The 24,371-nt window shown below is 41.2% G+C and overlaps 1 protein-coding gene across 1 annotated transcript in view; it reads left to right on the top strand.

The window, feature by feature from the left end:
• Positions 1 to 21,689: 21,689 nt before the first annotated feature.
• The window catches only part of LOC128842500 (calcium-activated chloride channel regulator 1-like), a 33,932-nt gene continuing 31,250 nt past the window's right edge, over positions 21,690 to 24,371 (top strand). The window contains exons 1-3 of the mRNA XM_054038548.1: positions 21,690 to 21,839; positions 23,126 to 23,266; positions 23,699 to 23,849. Of these exons, the coding sequence (XP_053894523.1) occupies positions 21,690 to 21,839; positions 23,126 to 23,266; positions 23,699 to 23,849 (442 nt within the window). The remainder of the gene's footprint in view (positions 21,840 to 23,125; positions 23,267 to 23,698; positions 23,850 to 24,371) is intronic.

Raw genomic sequence — 24,371 nt, 5'->3', positions numbered from 1 at the left:
ACAAGCAGGATTCGTAACACAAACCATGAGCAAAAGACCCACTCCCCGAGTAAATTTGGCAGTGTCCTTTTTCCCTCAGGTTCTTAAGTCCAGCAACCCAAAAATCACCCAAAAGTCCAGCAACCCAAAAGTCTCTGTCCCTGGTCAGTGCAGCCCCAGAGTTCAAAAGTTTATCTGCAGAGTTTTACCTTCCAGCCTGGGTGGCAATGCGGGAGGGGGCACAGTGGTGTTAAGGGGCACCTTACTTGGCCTGAGGCCAACTGCCCCACCTCTCCATGGGGTTTTGCTGCAGCCTTCACCATGAGCCTCTCCGCCAGCCGCTCCGCTCCGCACAGCCGTCCCATGAGCCGCTCCAGCCATTCTGCAAACTGCTCTGCTCTGTCAGCTGCTCCGCTTCACCAGCGGTCCCGTGAGCCACTCCAGTCGTTCCACAAACTGCTCTGCCAGCTGCTCCACAATATAGCTTCAGGCCTCCCACTACTTAACACAGCACTCAGTGATTTCAGCTCTTTAGAGATGTCAGCTTGTAGTAGGGGATCCTCAATGCTGGAGCACCATTGGCCCAAAGTTAATCCAGCTCAGCAGCCTTTAACTAATAGAATCAAAAATAGCTCTGATATGCCACAGTGGAGAGAGGAGGAGGTAGAATTGATGTTTCAGGCCCTCAAAAGGGACCCATACCATCAGGTACAAATACCTATCCACCACCCCCTCTCAATTCACTGGGTTGTGGAACCCTTGTCTAGCGAGTGCTACTTAGTTGATGGCGAGTCCCTCTGTCATAAAACAGTTCCACTGTACTTGATTCACATAATCAGGATAACAACACTTTATTCTTCCTGCCCCAATAACAGAGAAACTGGGGATTCCACAGCAGCCAAAGTGACCATTTAGGCTGCTGTGGGCTCATGCTAGGTGGGGTGGGTGTGCCAGTGCAAACAAGATCAGCCCCTGAAGTTCTTTTCCACACTCGCCATAATTCACCACCAGATGTCAGGGTAGAGCTCATTCTGACTCTGCTTACACCTGATACTACTCTCTTGGATGACAAACAGGATTTGACCAATATAAAACAGTAGATTTTGCATAGCGGGGAGACTTCTTTCCAACTATTCCTCTCTCTTCCCCATTTCCCTCCACCACAGATTCCCCTGAGGGAAGGCGGGCTGTGTGGGCCCCTTTAAGGTCTTTATCTATCATAACCTATCAGGGCAGGGGCTGGTAATGCGGGTAGCAGCAATTGGACTGGGTGCTGGCAGTGATGCTTTGGGCTCTGCCCAATCAGCTTCTGGGTTCTTCATAGCCAGGCCAGGGCTGGCAGAACATGACGCCTCCACCAGGGAAGGGCAGTGGTATCTGGTGTTGGTATCTGTGCTGGTGCTGACTCAGTCCCCTCTTGCCTCTCCCCCCGCCCCTCCGGCCATGATGGCTCCCCGAGGATGAACCTCATGAACTTCAACATGAACAAGTTGGCTGCTGACACGGGCACCTTCCTGATCCTAGGATGACCAGACAGCAAGTGTGAAAATTTGAGGTGGGAGTGGGGGATAATAGGTACCTATATAAGACAAAGCTCCAAATAACAGGACTGTCCCTATAAAATTGTGACATCTGGTCTCCCTACCTGAGCCGCACAGTGCAGGTGCCAGCAGTGGGGGCAAGCTGAGACTAGCCACCACTGCACAGGCTGTGGGTCAGGCCTGGACTGTGCCTGTGACGGTGGCCATTGAGGCCACGGCCTGGTGCAGGGCAGCCGCTGTTGGGCCTGGTGGCTGGGCATTGGTCCGTGCTCGGTGGCCACTCATAGCTGGCTCCTGCTCCTGAACCGGGCCCTAAATCCCAGGGCAGACATGGGAGGTGTCCGGAGGAATGGCAGTGCTTATATTGTGCATTTTACTTCAATTGTTTTATACAGTACATACCAGATCTACTATAAAACTTCCCAGTCATGTCCTTAAAATATGATTTTACAGCTGATTTGATAGCTGTAATGTTATGGTTGTATTGCTAAATCCAATATAGTAGAAAACATCTTTGTATTTAATGAACAGGATTCAGAAGTCACTTTTGTAAGGTGAATGTTCTCAGGCTCTTTAATATCTCCTAATATGGAAGCTGTTCCATATCCTTAATAATTTTTGTTCCCCTTCTTTGTTCTTTGTCCAATTCTATTATCTTTGTTTGAGATGGGGCAACCCGAACTACATGCAGTGTTCAAGGTGTTGGTGTGCCATGGATTTACATAGTGATATTTTCTGCCTTATTATCAATTCTTGTCCTAATGATTCCTAACATTCTGTTCACTTTTTTGATTGCCGCTGCCCACTGAGCAGATGTTTCCATAGAACTATCCACAATAAGGCCAAGATCTCTGTCTAATTTAGACCCCATCATTTTGTATGTCTACATTATGGGATTATGTTTTCTAATGTGTATTATACTTTGCATTTATCAACACTGAATTTAATGTGCCATTTTGTTGCCCAGTCACCCAGTTTTGTGAGATCCCTTTGTAACTTTTTGCAATCAGCTTTATATCTTTTGCTGTCAACTATTTTGTATTGTCAGCAGACTTTGCCACCACACTTTTACCAGATCACTTATGAATATGTTGAGCAGCACTAGTCAGTACAGATCCCCACTATTTACTTCTCTCCACTGTGAAAACTGACTATTTATTCCTACCCTTTGGTTCCTATCTTGTAACCAGTTACTGATCCATAAGAGGACCTTCCCTTTTATCCCATGACTGCCTACTTTGCTTAAGAGCCTTTGGTGAGGGACCTTTTCAAAGGCTGTCTGAATGTCCAAGTTTATTATATCCACTGGATCACCCCAACATACACTTGATCTTGTCAGAAATTCCATCTAGTAGAGGGAACTGTGTGCACCATTATGGGAAGAAAGCCATTGGGCCTGAAAATCCTTTTTGTTTACACCAGTATAACTTCTCTGACTTCTGTGGAATTACTGCTGAAATATACTCAGAGTGAGAGGGAAATCAGGACTATAAATCATTAAGACAAATATCTTAATATGTATTTTGTTCTTTTTAAGTATCAGATTTTATTTTAAGGGGAAAATGGAAGGTCTTATCTGGGGCAAAATGTGCTTTTAGAACTGATAGATATCTAGTAATTCTATTTTTTTCTGATAGATTGAAAGGACTGACTGAGAGCTATAACCAGTTCCGTAGGACGGTGACTGTTCACAGCACAGTGTGAAAGTACATGACAGATTAGTGAACCACCAAAGATCACTCTCCTTCATCCCAGTGGAAAAAAACTTCACGAATAAGGATGTTGAGGTTGATACAGTGTTGCAGGTAGCTCATCTCCAGGAATTGCCGAGGTAGAAATTAACTTCTCTCCTTTCTCATATGACCATAACTAATGTGTAAAACATGAATTATTTAAATTGTATTCACATATGGAATCATTGACCAGAGCATGATAAGGTGACTCTTCCACTTTGTAATTTCATGACCTTTATTTTATGCACTGAGCTGAGGAATAGGTCTCATTAGATTAAAAAAAGACACTTTAAAGCTTATATCCATTTTATTTTAAATTTCCTTTACAGTAGAATTCACCTCCATATCTCCCAACCCTCACTGCTATCCAGAGAGCCTATTTTCTTCCTTTTTATTTCCCTGTCTGATATCTAGCACTGAATGGATTGAAATGTGACTGTGATTATCAAACCAGAGAAGGGGGATCCAATTATCCTGGAACTTTTAGACAATGGTACAGGTAATGGAGATCTTGTGATACATTTGGCAATTTTACAAAATAAAATTAAAGGGCTATCTTAGTTGCTAATGCAGTGTATGATACACTTTAGTAGAGTTACTCCTGGTTTAGGTGCAAAGCACTTCAGCATGTGCTTAACTTTAAGCATGTGAGTACTTCCATTCAAGGCTTAAGAGATTTCTGGTGTATATTGTATTTGAGTGAGCTCCCTGTGATGGGTTAGATCACAGAACCCCCCTTGGGAGCCACCACCTGACTACCTCTGCCCTTGCTTTCCTGCCCTGTCAGCTTAGGACTTCAGTGCCCTGCCTGGTTTGAGCCAGACTCGCTAGCCTGCTGCAAACCCAGACCCAGGTCTGAATCATGTCCCCTAACAGCTGTAGGCTTACCTGAAAGCAGCTAACAGAGGTGTTCTTGTTTTTAACACTCAAATGCCAAGCTCCCAATGGGGTCTAAACCCAAATAAATCCGTTTTACTCTGTATAAAGCTTATGCAGGGTAAACTCATAAATTTTCCGCCCTTTATAACACTGATAGAGAGATATGCATGGCTGTTTGCCCACCCAGGTATTAACACATAGTCTGAATTAATTAATAAGTAAAAAGTGATTTTATTAAATACAGAAAGTAGGATTTAAGTGGTTCCAAGTAGTAACAGACAGAACAAAGTAAGTCACCAAGCAAAATAAAATAAAACACGCAAATCTATGTCTAATCAAACTGAATACAGATAATCTCACCCTTAGAGATGCTTCAGTAAGTTTTTTCCTCAGACTGGACAGCTGCCAGGCCTGGGCACAATTCTTTCCCCAGTACACTCTTATTCCAGCTCAGGTGGTAGCTAGGGGATTCCTCATGATGGCTGTCCACTTTGCTCTCTTCCACCCATTTATATATCTTTTGCATAAGGCAGAAATCCTTTGCCCCTCTCTGGGTTCCCACCCATTCCTTCTCAATGGAAAGACACCAGGTTAAAGATGGATTCCAGTTCAGGTGACATGATCACGTCACTGTAAGACTTCAAGCCTTCATTCCTCCCAACCTGACTCACAAGAAGGCTTGCCTGCAAACAGAGCCATCCTCAGTCAATTGCCTTGGTCAAGATGCCAAACCACCATTAATGGCTCACTCTGCATAATTACAATAGGTCCTCAGAGTTATATTTCATATTTCTAGTTTCAGATACAAGAGTGATACATTTATACAAATAGGATGACCACACTCAGTAGATTATAAGCTTTGTAATGATACCTTACGAGAGAACTTTTGCATTAAGCATATTCCAGTTACATTATATTCACTCATTAGCATATATTTATAAAATCATATAGAGTGCAATATCACACTCCCCTTCAAATGGAGGGACATGGATAGTGGTCTGTGCTTGTAGTATCAGGCCCCTAATGGCCCATAACTCCAAACTCACATTACTTCTCAGTAATAAGTATTTGCAGGATCAGGCCCTTAAACTGTAATCTCCTCAGGGCAAGAAACTTTAGCCTTATTCTCCAGGGCCTTCCACCTGGTGCAATCATTTGTATCTATGTGAAGTGGATGTAAAACATCACCATTCTGCTTGAGTACCATTCACACCCATTATGAATTTGCTTTGCACTTATTTAAATGATTGTGCAAGGCGCAAGGCAGTGACAAATCAGTCTCTTTGTATTTTTGTGAAGTGATGTGTACCTCTGTGCTACACCATATATTGTATATTATAAACAAAATGTTTCCTGTGGATAGTTGGTCACTTCATAATTTTTTGACTGACATTTCTATATATTGGAAGGTGATTTATACATTGTGTTCTTTTGTGCAATTATCTAGCATTTACTGCTATGATTAATATAACCTCAGTTACATCACCATTTATTTAATTTACTCACTGCTGTCCTCTTCAAAGCTAAGGCCTCAGTTAGAATCCAACTGATGTCAGTGGGACTCCATGTGGGAATAAGGGAATTCCTTGTGGGAATTCTCCACACTTAAGAATTGTTTGCAGACGTGTTTCCTGTTTTCAGCTTCTCCTCTGGACCTTTCTTTCTTTATTTCTTTCTTTATTTTATTTATCTTCCTCTACCCCCCACCCCCAAGTGTTCCTCAGTGAGGTTAGCTGTTGCTTCAGAAATGTCACTGAGCTTCTTGCTTCTGCAGTGTGTGGCAGTTGAATCACTTTCAACAATTTCAAAGCACAATTTCTGAGAGGCGCCCAGGAAGAGTAAAGATTTTAATGTGAGTGGTGCTCTTGACTTGCCATCTGTTATATGCAATACATTCGACTGCACTTACTACTGAATCGTACACACATTTGGCTTTCTGACATCTGAGCTGAATTTAATGGTGTATAGCTAGGGAAACAAATGGACTCTGGGCTGTCTTTTGCATGGCCTTCCAGAACAGGTTGTAACTAGGGTTATATTTGGTTCATAGTTCACATCAAGTCGTCATCTGCCAACAGCGAAGTGCAGCTAATAATTAACAAGGATTCCCATAAATATTTTTCACTGCAACCCTATTACCAGGTGTATATGTGCTTAAAGGAAGGAAGTGTGTGGGAATTAGGAATCTATTCTTTTTCTCATAACCAGTCAGGAAGGAGACACTACAAATTGGCTAAGAAACTGGCTACCTGTGCTTTAATGGAAATGGGTATACTTAGTTAATGAAAAATGTGTTAGGTATAACTGATAGTGTAGCACAGGAGTTTTTTGAAGTGTTGGTTGTGGATGAAGATTTAAATGGGGGTAATCTGGGAAATTTCTTGAAAAATATCTATTGTGTGGTGCATTCCAAGGCAAAATGTATGTTCTTTGTGAGGCCCGAGAAAAGTTATCTCCAAAAGTGGGTTAGCTGTATACAAAAAGGGAGTATGCGCCATCATACATAGAAAAATCATCCCAACCTCCCTTCAGTTTCTGGCAGAATTTTAATAAAGACCTCCCAGAAGCTTCCTTCAGCTGCACAACCATGCCTGCCTGTTGAAAGCATAATACTTGCATCGTTCTTTTAACTGAGCATTGTGGTTTGACTCTGTGGCCCTTTTCTTACAGTGGTCTGACTTTGGCTCACTTGGCTTTAATAATATAGTTGTATGATCATCCATGCTGGGAAGTAATAGGCCCAGAAAATGAAAATCCCTTAACTCTCCCAGGCTGAGAAATCAGCTGCTCCCTGAGTCAGTATCGCTCAGGGTGATAAGCAAGCTTTCTAGTTTCCGATTTCATTCTCTTGGTCACTATATAAACAGCCTGGGAAAAATTATTCTCTGATTTTGTATAGCACCAAAGTCAATGGAGTTGCATGGGCTATAAGTAAGAGCAGAATTTGCCTCCATCCCTGCCTTTGAGTTTCTTTCTAACAATGAAGAACTAACTAATGCAGTAATTTCTTTGTGCTAATTCTGTTGTTTTTTATGTCTAGGGTAAGACAGTGTCAAGAATGATGATGTCTATTCCAGGTACATCTATTCTTTCTCAGAAAATGGCAGATACAACTTGAAAGTACTTGTTCACTGAGCTAACAAGAATGTCAGACCACACCCCACAATGCCATGGAGTCATTCTATCTATATACCCAGTTACATAGAAAGATGGAGTAATGCGGGTTGAGGCATGTAAAACAGACTCCATTGTGGATACACTGGAATAAATAACTGTATCACATTCTCTCAAACACTGTTAAAGGACATTAAAGCATTGACATCCTTGCTAAGAGATCTTCATAAGTATGAGGATCTGCCCAGCTGGATGATATTAGTTTTGGATGCTTTTCAGAAATTGTTTTAACTAAATTCTGCCCTTTCTACACAGGAGGAAAACAGGGGTAGCTAAAACTGTGTTTAAAGTAAGTTTAAAACCATTATTTCCTAGAATGCTACTTGTGTAATGGAGACGGGACCTTAGAAGGAATAAATCCACACGGATTTATGTTCTGCCTATGAAAAAAGCAGAAGTTGGAAGTTCTCCTGCCTCTACATCTGTAAAGTGCCATGTACCCCAATGGCACTGGAAAATCATAATCAATCATCTTACATTCAGAATTGTTACAAAGGTTTAGCAAATGTCAAACACTTACCATTTTATGCTAAGTCCCAAGTACTTCACTTTGATATTATTTTCATTCTCATTAATTCAGTATTCTTGAAGATACAGAGAACATACTATGGAGTGATTCGATGCCCATCTTTAAAAAAGGGAAGAAGGAGGATCTGGGGAACTATAGGCCAGTCAGATTCACCTCAGTCCCTGGAAAAATCATGGAACAGGTCCTCAAGGAATCAATCCTGAAGCACTTAGAGGAGAGGAAAGTGATCAGGAACAGTCAGCAAAGATTCACCCAGGGCAAGTCATGCCTGACTTACCTAATTGCCTTCTATGACGAGATAACTGACTCTGTGGACGAGGAGAAAGCAGTGCATGTGTTATTCCTTGACTTTAGCAAAGATTTTGATATGGTCTCCCACAGTTTTCTTGCCAGCAAGTTAAAGAAGTATGGGCTGGATGAATGGACTATAAGGTGGATAGAAAGCTGGCTAGATCTTCGGGCTCAACAGGTAGTGATCAATGGCTCCATGTCTAGTTGGCAGCCGGTATCAAGCGGAGTCATTAATGATCTGGAGGATGGCATTGACTGCACTCTCAGCAAGTTTGCAGATGACACAAAACTGGGAGGAGTGGTAGATATACTAGAGGGTAGAAATAGGATACAGAGGGACCTAGACAAATTAGAGGATTGGGCCAAAAGAAACCTGATGAGGTTCAACAAGGACAAGTGCAGAGTCCTGCACTTAGGACAGAAGAATCCCATGCACTGCTACAGACTAGGGACCGAATGGCTAGGCAGCAGTTATGCAGAAAAGGACCTAGGCATTACAGTGGACAAGAAGCTGGATATGAGTCAACAGTGTGCCCTTGTTGCCAAGAAGGCTAATGGCATTTTGGGCTGTATAAGTAGGGGCATTGCCAGCAGATCGAGGGATGTGATCATTCCCCTCTATTCGACATTGGTGAGGCCTCATCTGAAGTACTGTGTCCAGTTTTGGGCCCCACACTAGAAGAAAAATGTGGAAAAATTGGAAAGAGTCCAGCGGAGGGCAACAAAAATGATTAGGGGCCTGGAGCACGTGACTTATGAGGAGAGGCTGAGGGATCTGGGATTGTTCAGTCTGCAGAAGAGAAGAATTAGGGGGGATTTGATAGCTGCTTTCAACTACCTGAAAGGGGGTTCCAAAGAGGATGGATCTAGACTGTTCTCAGTAGTACCAGATGACAGAACAAGGAGTAATGGTCTCAAGTTGCAGTGGGGGAGGTTTAGGTTGGATATTAGGAAAAACTTTTTCACTAGGAGGGTGGTGAAGCACTGGAATGGGTTACCTAGGGAGGTGGTGGAATCTCCTTCCTTAGAGGTTTTTAAGGTCAGGCTTGACAAAGCCCTGGCTGGGATGATTTAGTTGGAGATTGGTCCTGTTTTGAGCAGGGGGTTGGACTAGAGGACCTCCTGAGGTCCCTTCAAACCCTGATATTCGATTATTCTGGTCTCTCAACTCCACTGAGTTCAATGGAGTTATTCCCGATTTACAGCAGTATAAGTGAGATCAGAATTGGGGTCGCAATATCTGCAGAGCTCTGTAATGTGAAAACATTGAGACAAATCCAACAGGGTGTGTGTCTGTAGGTAAGATCCAGATGAACCCATCAAGACCCTCAGTTATCAGTAACAAAGATATTCAAACCAGAGTAGGTGGCTTCTGCAGAACAGCCTCAGGAGGCTCCTTCATATTGTCTGCATTCCTACTAGACCCCATACTGATGTATTTCCACCATGTACAATTATTGATCTTGATTCCAGAACAGCTGACAGTATGATTATTTTATCATGGACAGCACTGGGAAATGATCTTGACCAGGGGCAAGGTATGTTTGATGGTTTGTCTGCTTGTCATCTGATTGCAATGAAATTGCACAATGACTGAGGCAAATTTTCACTGGTCCCCCTTATCTGTGCTCACAAAAACTTGCAACCATTTTGTACAGAGAAAACACACCTTTTTAAGTGTCAGTACAAGTTTTGCCTGTGCAAACCAACATGCTTCTGAAGTATGAGAGCAAGTGAAGAAACTGAAAATTTGACCCAATATTTCTGTTGCTTTAGTATGAATAAAATGTGATTACAAACCAGAGTTCTACCCATAGATTACCTATATGTGCCGTTCCTGTCACTCAGCCTGAAACATAGTACACCACACAAGTCCCTGGGGAAATCTGGTTCTATTGAAGTCAATAGGAGTTTTGCCATTAACTTCAATGGGGCCAGGATTTCACTCCTGGTTTTGGGGTGATTTTGGACTGACTCGGCCAATGGGTTTTGAAGAATTGCAGAAGTGGTGCTTGCAATTGTGCTGGGAGGCCTTACCTTCATTATAGTGTTGTATTGCTTGCTGAGCAGCCACAGAAGGGAGCCATGTGGTCTCTAAAGGTGAAGGGAGAGAGTGGAATAAAGAGTGAAAGCTTTTGACTCAATAATTTTATTTACATTTTTACTTCTTCATTCTAGGCTGAATTCAGTGAAGTTGGTAGGGCTGCGAAGTTTTGGGTGAGGACAGAGTTAGCCCATTCTGGCTATTAATTTCAATGTCGTGAATCTTTGTCTTCAGTGAGAATTTGAAGTTCACAAGTGCTTTCTTAAGTCTTCCTCAAGTTAGCAGAGAAATTGTTCTGTTATGGGATCTGTCCAGCATGAAACCTTCACTGTTCAGATGGTTGAATAGGGTGACTGGAATAGGCGCTCACTTGTGCTGCTAACAATGTAACTGCTTCTAAAGGAACAGATCAACACTTTTAATTACAGGGTTAAATATATGCTGTATAGTCTCTGACATATTTCCATTTTCAGCTGCAAGGTTCTAAATAAGAACAAGTGAAAATCCTCTGAAAGTAAGAGGCACCTTTGATAATGCTATTCTGGTGCATACCTGCACTCTGACACCTCAGCATGCTGGGTACAGGGAAATATTTGTATTTAAACCAGAAGCTTTTGCAACGGAAAATATCACCATCATCTTTGTGGCTGTACGTCCCATCGATAAAGCCTCCCTGCACTCTGATATATTTAATATAGCACAGTGACATTGGTTCCTGCAATGGATTATCTTGCTGGTAATATTGAGTATAGTGTTTCAAGGATAGTGTTGCTAGTATTTGGGTTAATAACAGCAGTTTGCCTTATTGTAAGTGCAACCATACGTGCTTTCAAGAAAAAGAAGAAAGTGATTAAGTGATTATCATAGAAACTGCAACAAATCTACTGTGACTTAAGATGCAAGTTTGGATGACATCTATTTTTCTAGGACTTGTTTAGATGCTTTCAAGAAATACGCAAAAATAATTGCACTAGTACAGAAAATGGGTGAATAAAATAGTTGAAAAGCCATAATGCAGAACTGTATGAAAATGCTGTGATTTAGTAGCAGTATCATACTGCATGTACCTCAATTAGATTAAAACTATTCTAGGACAGGTTAGATTAAAACTACATTATATGTACTGCATACAGGGGCGGCTCCAGGCACCAGCGCTCCAAGCGCGTACCTGGGGCAGCAAGCCACGGGGGGCGGCCTGCCAGTCGCCGTGAGGGTGGCAGAGTCAGGCAGCCTTCAACGGCATGCCTGCGGGAGGTCCACCGGTCCCTCAGCTTCGACGGTAATTCGGCGGCGGGTACGCCTAAGCCGCAGACCGATGGATCTCCCGCAAGCATGCCGAATCCGCAATGCCAGCGGACCTCGCGCAGGCATGCCGCCAAAGGCTGCCTGACCATCCTGCTTAGGGTGGCAAAATACATAGAGCTGTCCCTGACTGCATATATACACCCTGAACTCATGCCGCTTAAAGCTTTATGCCACTTGATTACATATTCTATGTATACACTATGATGAAAAAACTGTAATTAAATTGAATGAGATAAGGTCTTAAATCTATATGCAAAAGAAGACGTACAATGAGGTTTCCTGAAGCTGCCTATATGGTGAACATCTTTATAATTCATCTCACGTGTATGGCATGGCATCCAGAGGAAGCAGCCAGCCAACAGTTGGTTTAGAAGTGCACCCATCTGGAGCATGTGTTGAAGCAGGAAAAAGCTTCATGCTGGTCCTCATCTGATTATTGGTTCATAGACACCCAAGTACTGTGTGTTTAGTGGAGACTAAAAAGTGCGAGTGAAAGAAGATTCCCAGGAATGATGCAACCCAAGGAGCTTCTTCACTCAGAAAATGCAGCTGCAAATCTGTTTTCAGCCATTTGGAGTCAAACTCTCATAAAAATACTTCCATGATTTAGGGACCATTGAACCTGAAAGTAAGAAATGATTCTGTTTCAACTCAAACGGTAACTTAAACCTAGTCCTCACACCACTTCTTTTTGCCCACTTCTACTATTAATCAAGGTTTATAATTAAAGTGATGAGTTGTGAACTGTATCACTGCATAATTGTAACACCTGTGGTGGAGGGCTGAAGCCATTGAATGTGCATGATTTAAAGGGACAGGCCCCATTAAACACCATGAGGAGAATTATTTTTAATAATTCATTATTTTTAATCATGGGGGTCAAGTGCCTCCGACTTGATTTTGTGCTATTGCTCTGAGCCAGTCTGATTGTGTTGGGCGGGGAAGAGATGGGGGAAATGCGAGAGACACAGGAAGATGGGATCCAGAGGAAAGAAGAGAAAGATAAAAGGGAACAGAACTGACATAAGGGAGGAGCTCAAAACAATTAAGTGGGAGGTGGGGTGAGAGAATGGAAGATGAAAAGTGGGGAGTGGAAGCAATAACTGGAAAATGAAAGCCATCCCATTTTATGCTTAGCAAACTTTTTTTTTTTTTCTGTATTTCTATCTTGTGGGCCTGGTGTGTGTTCAGGTGATCAAGGTACCAAGAATTTCTTGCTAAAGCCACTAGTATACTTACGGTTGACCCTGCTATTTGCATGAACTTTGTCTCTTAAAATGTCTTTGTAAAAGCATTTTCAGTCTTTCCAAAGTGCAATTAGATTACTGATAAGATATAGCTACATCTGCTAGAATAGTAATATAAGGACTTTGTGCATGCAAGAGTCCACAAGTGAATTCTATGCAGAGACATACTTCCTTCTTCCACTGTAATAGAAAATAGCATTCCCTGGGTTTTGTACAGTTAGCTTTATGTGCTGTGCTGCACTAAGATTACTTTCTACATAGCACTGGATGACATTCTTACATTTAAATAGGGTGGTGCTTTGATCTATTTTAGGAGGGGGATGGCACTCACACGGCTGGATTGCTACTTGGTGAACTGTATTACTGCAGTGGAGAGGGAAGTAAGACTGTGGAAATTGGTAGGTGAGGCTGTACAGCATGTCAAAGGGGGCTATATGGCAATCTCCTCATGACATTGCTGCTTCTTCAGATAGATCCATGGCTCAGAAGCAGTGATGGTCTCTGTTACAAGACTGACCATCCCAAAACACCCATTCAAGACCCAGCACTACAGCATTCTTCCTCAGTTTCCCCACAATGATTTTCAGCCTGCTCCAGCCATAGAGGTAACTTGGCCCTCTGGCCAAGCCAATTCAAAGCATTCATCCCCTTCCAGGGTAACAGAGTCTCTAAGTCCAGTCCAATACACCATCAACACAACAGTGCCTTCAGTCCCACTTGGTTCAGCCTTCAACCACCTTCCTAACAGGCAGGTTCCCAGCAGCGACAGCCCTCTCACCATCGAACAGCCAGCTGCTGGGCTCAGGTCAACACATGTACCCAGGTCAGGTCTGCCCTCCTACCAATGGCCTCTGGCAGGCTGCAGTCCTCAGTCAATTTCCAGCTCAAGGTTAGTTTCTTGCCTGACATCAGGAACATCTTGTCCACTCTCCTCCCATCCAGCCCTTAGCTGCTGGGCTTTCCTCCTTAGTCACTAAGTTCTGATCCAGCCCATGAGCTTCTGCCATTTCAGTAAACATGCCTGCATTACAATGTATGTAATTTTTAACCTCTGCAGTGCCACCAGCCTCAACCATGGGGATTAGGGGAGTGGTGGTCAACAAGGAGAGAGCGGGTGCATAGGAAGGGGATTATGGTTTGGCTGATGGCTGTGGAATTTGATATACACCTCTACCCCGATATAACATGTCCTTGGGAGCCAAAAAATCTTACCGTGTTATATGTGAAATCGTGTTATATCGAACTTGCTTTGATCCGCCGGAGTGCGCAGCCCCGCCCCCCCGGAGCACTGCTTTTACTGCGTTATATCCAAATTCGTGTTATATCGGGTCGCGTTATATCATGCTAGTTGTCTGCTGGGTTCCAGGAGGTACTCCAATGCTGTCTCTGCCTTGGTGTCTTCTGTGGGGAAGACATCCTGACTTTTGAGGGAAATCTCCTCCTCAGAGTTCTGGTCAGGGCTTGGTTCCAGAGCTCCTTTCCTTGTTGCGGTACTGGAACTTGTCCCAGGAATGACCCCACTCTGTCATTTGCTTCAATAAATCCTTGTATACCTTGGCAATCAAGTGGCTAATGTTATGGCAGAACTGCGTTGTCTCATCTATGCAGATCTCAAAGCAATCCATGATCTCTGCATGGGTCCATGTGGAAATAGGAGACATGGCTGCTATAATGCTGAGAAGGGTATGCGACTCTGGGAATGTGCACTCATATCTGGGGTGGACCTAACTGTGTGTCAGCATTAAACAGGGAGGTGACATCTGGTCAGTCTGACCCCAGAGCAGCAGAGGACACAGGTAAACAGATGGGTCAATCCAGGTATGAAGCAATGTTGTGTGGGATAGCAGTGGGAGGGCTGCCAGAGGTGGAAAAGTTAATCCAAAATACAGATGCGTCCCAACCAGAAATATATACTCTTGGTGTTTTAAAAGGTCTAGTTTCCCCCAATTTAGGAAAATTCTGAGTGAAATTGCTTGGGAGTAAAAATTAGGACAGAAGTGATTGAAAATTGGGAGCTATATAAGAATAGTTTACTAGATGGCCAAAAAGCCCCAATTCTACAATTACAATAGAGGACAACTTTGATTAAAAGGCCGAGCTGCTTCTGAGGGGAAGTGAAGGCAGCAGTTAGAAATTAAAGAACAATATATAACAAAGGGCAGGGGAGGAAGTAGAGAGCAATCAGTATAAATTAGAAATCATGAAGTGTAGAAAATTGATAAGAGTTGGCTGAGGAATTGCAGGAGACTGGAAGTGTGCTAATGTCAGACTAATATTCAAAAATGGCAAGTATGACAACCTGGATGTTATAGCCACAGATGAGGGTGATCACCAGGCTGTATTAGATCCCAAACCTAATGTTCCCATGGTCCCTTTTTCTTTTAAGCTTACTGAGCTAGTCTCCCCAATAGCTCTTGCATGCCCTCTCTCCAGATTCACCCTTGTGGGTACTCAGAATGAGTGTTTCACCCTTCAGGGATTTCATGACAGTTAAAACAAGAGACACGCAGACTTTACAGAAGCCCTTCTAAACAATCACAAGCGATATACAGATCTATGGAAAAATATTAAACAGCTGCACACAAGACTCTACTAAGTTTCCTCATCCCTCCTGTGAGTCCTTTGGATCATCTTCATTGTCTTCCAGGGAGCACAAGATTCTTTTACACTTCCTCTCCTCCAGCCCAGTCTTGTCTCGTTGGGTGGCCAATGAAAGAGTACCACCTCAGAACAGAACTTATCCTTTCATAACATTCCCATTCTGTCTGTCAGGGGACTCCTCTGAGAAGCTTCAATTCCCTCATCAAGTGATTTGTTGTTTAGTTCCTGTCCACCTGAAGTCCAGATTGGGAAACTGCAGCCAGCAGATTGTTCTAGGATGCTTCCATTGAAATAGAAGATTATCCAGGTTGATGACTCTTCTTTGCTCTCCATTATTAGCCTGCTGCCAGATGCAAGGATTTTTCCTGTCACCTTAGGTGTGTTTTCAGCTCAAGATGAAGTCTGCAGTGCCAAAGGGAAGGCACAGCATAATTTTATAACCAGAATGGTGTTCACAAAACAGAATGGGGTTTGCAGATTGAAATAGACACATACTAATCCATCACACAGGGTAATTATAGGCTGGTTAGCCTGACATCAGTCCTGGGCAAATTAATGGAAAAGCTGATATGAGAATCAGTCCATAAAGAATTAAATGATGGGAATATAATGAATGTAAATGATTTGATTTTATGGAAAAGAGTCAAACAAACCTGATTTCATTTTTTGATAAGATTCCAAGTGACCTCCACACAGTTGTCTTTTACTTATATTTTGTAAGGTGTTTGACTTAGCACTGCATGACATTCCAATTAAAAATCAGCACTATACATTATCAATAGAGCACACATTAAATGGATTAAGAACTAGTTTACTGATAGCTCTCAAAAAGTAGTTGTTGTTGGGGAATCATCAAATGAGGGTGTTGCTAGTGTGGTTACCAAGGCATTGGTTCTCTGCCCAAGACTATTCAATATTTTTATCAGTGATTTGGAAGTAAATAAAATCACTGCAGATAAAATGTAGGGATGACACAAAGATTGGGAGAGTGGTACATAATGATGAGGCCATGCCCTTCACACTGCGTGATCTGGATAGCTAGGTAAGCTGGGCTGAGTCAAACAAAAATACATTTGAATACAGCCAAATGTAAAATTATACATCTCGGAATAAAGAATGCAGGTCATGGGGAACTGCATCTCCGAAAGCAGTGACTGTGAAAAGGATTTAGGGGTCAGAGTGGACAAACAACTCAGCATGAGCTCCCAGTGCTCTGCTGTGGCCAAAGGTCCAATTAAATCTTTGGGTGTATAAAGGGGGAGTTGTGAGTAGCAGCAGGTAGAAGATTGCCTCTTTATGCAACACTGGTGAGACCAATACCGGAACACTGTGCAGATTCTGGTGTCTGCAGTTTAAAAAGGATGTTGAAAAATTGGAAAGAGTTCAGAAAATAGCTACAAGAATCATTAAAAGTTTGGTAAACTTATCTCAGTGTGAGAGACTTCAGAAGCTCAATTTATTTAGTTGATTTAAAAAAAATCAAGAGATGATTTATTATGGTGTAAATACCTTCCTTGGAAGAATATACTAGGCATTAATCTCTTTAATATACCAAGCTCTTTAATCTAATGGAGAAAGTCACTACAAGAACCAAGGACTGGAAGTTAAAACCAGATAAATTCAAGTTAGAACTATGTCACACATTTTTAACAGTATGAGTGATAAATCATTGAAACAAACTGCCAAGGGAAGTGGTGGATTCTTCATCAGTTGAAGTCTTCAGATCTGGACTGGACCTTTCTGGAGAACATGCTTTAGTCATCATAAAATTCTATCGCCTGTATTATACAGAAGGTCAGACTAGATGATCCAGTGGTCCCTGGTGGCCTTAAAATTAATGCATCTGTGAATTGTGACTGCAGTTATATGCATTGTTGAAGTAAAACAGCTAAGCCGAGTGGAAGTGTTCTCGCTACAAAAAGGAAAGCAATTTAAATTACACAGAATATAAAGTTACATACAGTACATAACAATTGATCCTATTTAATTTTATTTATATAGTAGATTTCAAATATTGGCAGATATGACAAATTTCTATAGTACTATTTAAACTAAAGCATCTAATGAAAATTAATAGGTCCTCTGATACATTCCATATGGAATTTCTCTCTCAAATCACATAGATTAGCAGTGATCTGCCTTTGCCACTCCATCTGCATTTGTCCCATTCAGTAGTACATACAGGGCCAATTTGGGGGTGGAGTTCAGGAGGGCCATTTGGCCTGGGCCTCAAGCTCAAAGGAGGCCTCGAATTTAGACACTTGTTAATGTTTTGGCATTTGATAAGTTTCACAACTCGTTTTTATGCGCAACCCTATCGGACCAAAATGTGACACATTCTCTCAGCTTAGAGCTGCAAATTTAAGCAAATAAGAGATGTGATTTGGTAAAAGACATTTTTTTTTGTTAACTGATAATGATTTTATCATATTAATAAGTGTAAAATGTTCATAAATATTAATAAAAATGTATCATTCTGATAGCACAAGACTAGACCGTGATGATCAGCTGATTATACAAACAAACCACTACTAGTGGCTGGTGCCGGATCAAGTGCACATTGAAAGGTAGAGCATTGTTACATTTTAGTGTCTTTATAATTTTATGTCTAGATAACTAAGGGATTATTTATGTGTGAGAATTCCTCATTATTATCTTCATATGGTGGCTAAAAGAGGTGACTGGTTGGCTGAGCCCTAGCTTGATAGCTTGGCCATCTTTATAGGCTTTCGTAGTCAATAGGCCCAGATTCAAGGTGAAAATTTGTGAGGACAATCTTGTACAGTGAGTTTCGTGAGGACACACGTTTGAAACTTTTGGACATTATCCCTCTGTCTGTATCCATGTCTGTGTTTACTATAGATATGTCATCCCTTTGTCTTCAGCTCAGCCTGTGCAATTATACCTTGCATGCTTGAACTTTGATTCAGTGATAAGGATAATAACCTGACTGTTTCATTTTGTGTTCTTAATTTGTATTCCTTCATTTTAAGTCTTATCAGCATTTGTATACCATTCAGCATTTGTGTACATGTTTACAGTAGAAGATTTCAAAGGTTGATAAACTCCCTATTTACAGCAGAATATTTCAAGTGTGGATAGGCTACATATTGATCAGATAGATCACTATGAAGAGGAGATTTGAAAGTGGTGCAAGCAAGAGATGGCAAAAACAAGTGAGTGAAGCAGCAGCTAAGAGCTCAAAGCCAATAACTTAATTTCTCAAACCACTGGAAAACACACCTTACCCAACAAACAATGCTACAGATAATGAAAACTCCGCAACTGCAACAGGTGATATTGCAATGCCAATACCTGAACATGAGGACAGTAGTCAAGAAGGAGATGTGCCAACAGTAACAGATGCAGCAGAAGATCCTGTGTATGATCAAGAAACTCAACAGCAACAGGAAGATGTAGATCTTACACAGCAAGAACAATTCATGAGTACAACAGGTTTGACTGTGACTGACAGTGGAATTATTGACAAAAGCAATGCTGCCTAAACGCAATCTTTTCTTCAAATTAGTTGTTTTGAAATTCCAAGTGACATTCCACGAGATGCTGATAATCATGCTTTCCCTACTCATCTGCTGACAAAAACTCTTCCAAATGTTGAGATCTGCACAAAAGACTGGTTATGCTGGAGTATGGAAAAACAATCTCCATACTGTGCACCCTGCTTCATTTTGAACAAAAGTGCTGCGAATGCATCAGTTCTCTCTAATCAATCAGGATGGAGCATCAACAGAGGTTGGAGGAAGTTGAAATACTGAATACCATCACATGAGAGTTCAACATCATACAAAGAAAACTATGTTGCATGGAAATCAGCCAGTAGGGCAGCATCAGCTGAAAGTTCAGTTGAGAATTTACTCTTCTTGACTGAACTCTCTACAGAAACTAACAACTGGAAAAAACTTCCTGAGTGCATCCTGAATGTCATCCTTTTTCTTTCTGAGCGGGGATTGGCTTTCTTTGGTTCCAGTCAACGTATTGGTGATCATGCACATGGAAACTTTCTAGGCATACTTGAGCTCCTCAGTAAATATGACCCACATTTTATCAGAGCATGTTAAATGTGTTTGAGAATCGCAAGAGAGTCAAAAGCACATGCAAGTCCATTGTCTCTCCACACGCATACAAAACGAGTTTATTGAGCTATGTGGGTTATACGTACAAACAACAATTCTTAATGAGATTCGAAATGCCAAGTATTTTTCAATCATTGTTGATGCCACTCCAGATTGTTCTCACAAGGAACAGGCTACTATGCTTATTCGATATGTTAAGATTGTAGACAGCTCAAAATTTTCAATTGAAGAAAGGGTTATTTTGTTTTATAATTTCACAAGAAAAACTAGAAAAGAAATTGCTGCTAGAGTACTAGCAATTCTAGAAGGTTTTAAGTTAGATTTTCAAGTCTGCATTGGTCAAGCCTATGACAATGGATCTAATATGGCTGGAAAGTACATAGGTGTACAGGCCGTTCTGCTTGAGCATAATTCAAACTGTATTTTCTCCAGCTGTGGAAACCACACACTGAACCTTGTAGATGTTGACCGTGCTGAATCATGCAAGGAAGCAATTACTTACTTTGGAACTGTTCAGCAAATGTTCAATCTCTTCAGTAGCAGTCCACAAAGGTGGGAAATTCTGAAGCAATATCTTCCTGTTTCACTGTATGGGATGTCCAAAACTAGATGGTCTGCTTGGATTGATGGTGTTCAACCAGTTGCGCAGCATTTGAATTAAGTGAGAATGGCTTTAAATGAGCTTGAATCTCTCAATCTCACTGCACAGGCTCAAATTGAACTTCAGTCTATTCAGAAGCACGTGTCCAAATTTGAATGCATTCTGATGTTATCTTTGTGGATGAAGCTACTTACAGTGATCCACCAAATTTATCTGGTAGTTGAAGCACGCAATGCTACACTTGATGTTGAGAGGGATAACACTGAAAGTCTTATCAATGACATTCAACAGATTCTTGAACAATGGGATGCCAAATTAGTAGCACAGAATATTGGCATTTCATCTGAGTTCTCCATCAATCGCAACTTACCTACTGAATCCAATGCCGAGCGGCATTATAGGGTCAATGTCTTCCTTGTCATCATTGACTCTATTCAATCAGGTCTTACATGTCACTGCGACTAATTTGTACCCTTTGGGGATTTCTTTGGCTGAATAATGAAGATCTACTTCCTGCAGCTGAACAATTTCAGCAACAGTACAACAAAGAAATGTCAAAAGATCTCAGTGACAAGGTCATCTTCCTCAAACGGATATATTCCACAAACTTTAAATTGGATTGCAAGCCAAAGGAATAGCTTCAAGAAATACTCGAACTTGGACTCTCTGGGGTGTTTCCTAATATCATAATTGCATTGCGCATTTTTGTCAGTTTGCCTGCATCAGTGGCTTCAGATGAACACACCCTCAACGTGTTGAAGCAGGTAAAGAGCTATCACAGTTCAACTATAAAAACAATGAGTCCGGTGGCACCATAAAGACTAACAGATTTATTTGGGCATAAGCTTTCGTGGGTAAAAAACCCACTTCTTCAGATATAAGAAGTGGGTTTTTTACCCACGAAAGCTTATGCCCAAATAAATCTGTTAGTCTTTAAGGTGCCACTGGACACCTCATTGTTTTTGTGGATACAGACCAACACGGCTACCCCTCTGACATGTTCAACTATGGGACAAGAGTGTTTGAATGGGCTCGCCATGCTTAATATCAACTGTAACATTGCACAAAAGCTAGATTTTTCTTCAATAATTAGTGCATTTGCACAGAAAAAAGCTAGAAAAGCATTTGTTAAATAAAAAAAATTCAAATTGTCTCACTCGGTTTTTTGTTGCCTTATTTTGTTTTCATGTGTCCTCATTTTTTATTTTTATTGTGGCTAGGGTCCTCAAAAGTTGGAAGTGGCCCAGGCCTCTCTGGATCTCTGAGAGGGCCTAAGTACATAGCTCTTGTACTGATCAGAGTTTTCTCATAGAAGTTCAGAACTGCTGTGTTTGCAAGTTGATTTGTGATACTGTAAAATTTAAATTCCTTATAAATTATTTATAATATATTCATGACAACACGACATCGGTCACTTCAGGATGCATGAAATGGATGAGGAAATAGTTCAGATTTAGATTATTACAGTCTTTAGGAATTTCCCTAGTGTATTAATATATAACCTGACACCATCAGATTGGATGCAGTTATGCAACCTTGATTTACACAGCACATCCATATATACTGGTACTTGCCATAAAATATACAAACACTTCTGTGTAAATAAGCAATTGTATAAATAGCGCTGCTGTGCCATCATTTTTATAACAAAAAATTTTGGGGAACAGGACAATGAGGATGTTTAAGAGCTTGGTTCTTTTATTTCTAGTACCTGTGGTGAGAGGTTCTATGGTACAGCTGAAAAATGGTGGCTATGAGGATATTGTTATTGCAATTAACCCTGAGTTACCAGAAGATCACAATATCATTAAAAATATACAGGTAAGAACATTTGTATATTTGTCATTCAATGATATTCAGACTTTCAGGTTATTTCTACTTCTAGATTAACAGTAATCTTAAAAGACCAGTTCCAGCTCCCATTAATGTCAAGGGGTTTTTTTATTTATTTTTCATTTTTGTGGGAGCTAGATCAATTCTATGGTTACTAAATTGGTTCTTAGCTTGAATTTTTATTCAAGTGCTGCTGTTAATGAAATTAGTGTACTCATCTCTTGAAGGAATATTATGGCTCAGGGTCAGGCTGATTCTATGTATCACCTCCTTCTTAATTACTTCTTTCCAAAACATGAGTACCTTAGACTAGAGAATCTCCAGAACATGGATATTTAATTGCCAATTACTGCACCTCCTTTACAATGTTTGCCATTTGCTTTTATCCCTCCTTTCCCCCAGTCCTTGCAGATATTCTTAAAAACCCTTGGTGTATGTATATGTATGGGTGTGGGTGTGTGTGTGTATATATATATATACACACACACACACACACACATATATATATATATAATGATATTTCTGTTTTTAGTTATTCTTTAAGTTCTCAGTGTCACAGTGTAGATCTTTGATCCATGTTCACATGATCTGGTCATTGAGCATTCAGTTGCTGTAAAGAGAACAATAAACTGAGGAGGGCATAGCCATTAACTAGTGACCCCCAAACTACTCAGGAGAGGTGGGGAAGGAGCAAGGAGGAGGGGAACAGGAAAATAGTGACAAAGTAGTGCCCACTGTAGAGGCAGGAAGAAAGTAGAACCTAATAGAGATGGAGCAGAAAAATGAGGAATCACAGGGAGAAGAAAAAGGAAACCACAGATTATTACTTACTATTTATTATTGTATTTGATTCATCAAGCACCGCAGTACACTTTACAGATTAATTAAAAGGACTGGTCTAGGACAGAACCATCCTTCACCTCAAACCCATGTAACTTTTTTGAGGAAATTTCATGTTTGGAAGGATCTCTTTCGAGTTTTATTTTAAGGGATAGATTGTGTTTTTTATCATAAGCCCTGAGCAAGGGGCGGTGTATATTTGTACTGTCCTAGGAGCATTCCAGAGTCTTTCAGAGTTACAATTTGGTCTGTCCATGCTCCATGAGGGAAATAATCTGTCCCAGCCCTTCCCTTAGCCAAGGTTGGTTTCTTTCTATGCCTTCATCTATTTAATGTTACTTTATGTACCCTTGTTTCCTGGCAAAGCTAAACTACTCATTGCCTCTACCGTTCAATTTTTAATTCATAACTCTTTTCTTTTCTTTCCCTACTAGGCCATGGTCAAAGAGGCTTCTACTTACTTGTTCAATGCTACAAAACAGAGATTTTTTTTCAAGGCTGTAAAAATTATAATTCCTCTGCATTGGCTGCCAAAACCTGAGTATTTAAGTGTAAAAACAGAGTCATATGATAAGGTAAGTATCAAAAGTATTTGTTGTGTTCATACTCTTATGACATAGGGTCTTGTCTACAAGGTGGAGTAATGCACACTACGGAGGTATGATTTCTAAAACACACTAACGTGTTGCTCAGTAATTGATCCTTGTAGACCCTGCTGGTGTGCACTAAATGGTCCCTAATGCACTTTAACATAGTGCTGCACTTTAGAAATCAGCCCAACCCCACCGTGTAGACGAGCCCTAAGTTTTTCCAATAACGAGGGAATATAAATTGCTCTTTTTAGAATTTGTATTGCCCTCTAGTGCCCAGTCCTGCAGTCCTTACCCAGAGAAACAATCAATGGAGGTGTTCCGTGAGCAAAAGCTGCAGGGTGAGCCCATTCAACAGAACTATCTGCCACCCTCCATTTCCTGCTGCTCTTTAAACAAGGGCTATTTTATTTTTAGGCAGATGTTATCGTGGCTAATCCTTACTTGAAGTACGGAGATGATCCCTACACGCTGCAATATGGAGGATGTGGGGAAAAGGGACGATACATTCATTTCACTCCCAACTTCCTGTTAAATGACACTTTCCATAACATCTATGGATCACGAGGTAGCACCATCTATTGGACCTTAATTTTCTGCTTTTGTTGTTATAAATATGCAATGGCCGAGATTTTCCAAAGTGACTAGTGATTTGAGATGCCTCAGTTTTGGTTGCCCAACCTGTGAAACTTTAAAAGAGCCTCTTTTTTCACACAGTGTTAAACATCAGGCTCCCTGGATGAGTCTTAAGTTGAACACTCAGAAATGGGGGCACCTAAAATGACCAGTCTTCTGAAAATACTGGCTAATAATTTTACAGTAAATGAGGGCTGTTTTTCCTCATAAATCATTGCTTTGACTTGGAAATAATCTATATCCTAACATTACAGTGCAGTAAACTAAACTGAGAGTTGCAGTGGGTGTAACCTGGTGAGCATGCAGGTAAAACCAGTCCCAAAGGATTCTAGAATAGACGAAACTCTCATGAGCGGATCCTGCTCTGAGGACGTGAAGGTTTTTATTGGAACTTCTGAAAGTCACATTTGCCCAACTACTCTTCTTGTAAGTGTACATTCACAAGGCATTAACA

Source organism: Malaclemys terrapin, chromosome 8, assembly GCF_027887155.1.
Source record: "Malaclemys terrapin pileata isolate rMalTer1 chromosome 8, rMalTer1.hap1, whole genome shotgun sequence".
In the NCBI taxonomy this organism is placed as follows: Eukaryota; Metazoa; Chordata; order Testudines; family Emydidae; genus Malaclemys; species Malaclemys terrapin.
The sequence above is the reverse complement of the archived record's forward strand: the minus strand, read 5'-3'. Positions and strand labels throughout refer to the sequence as shown.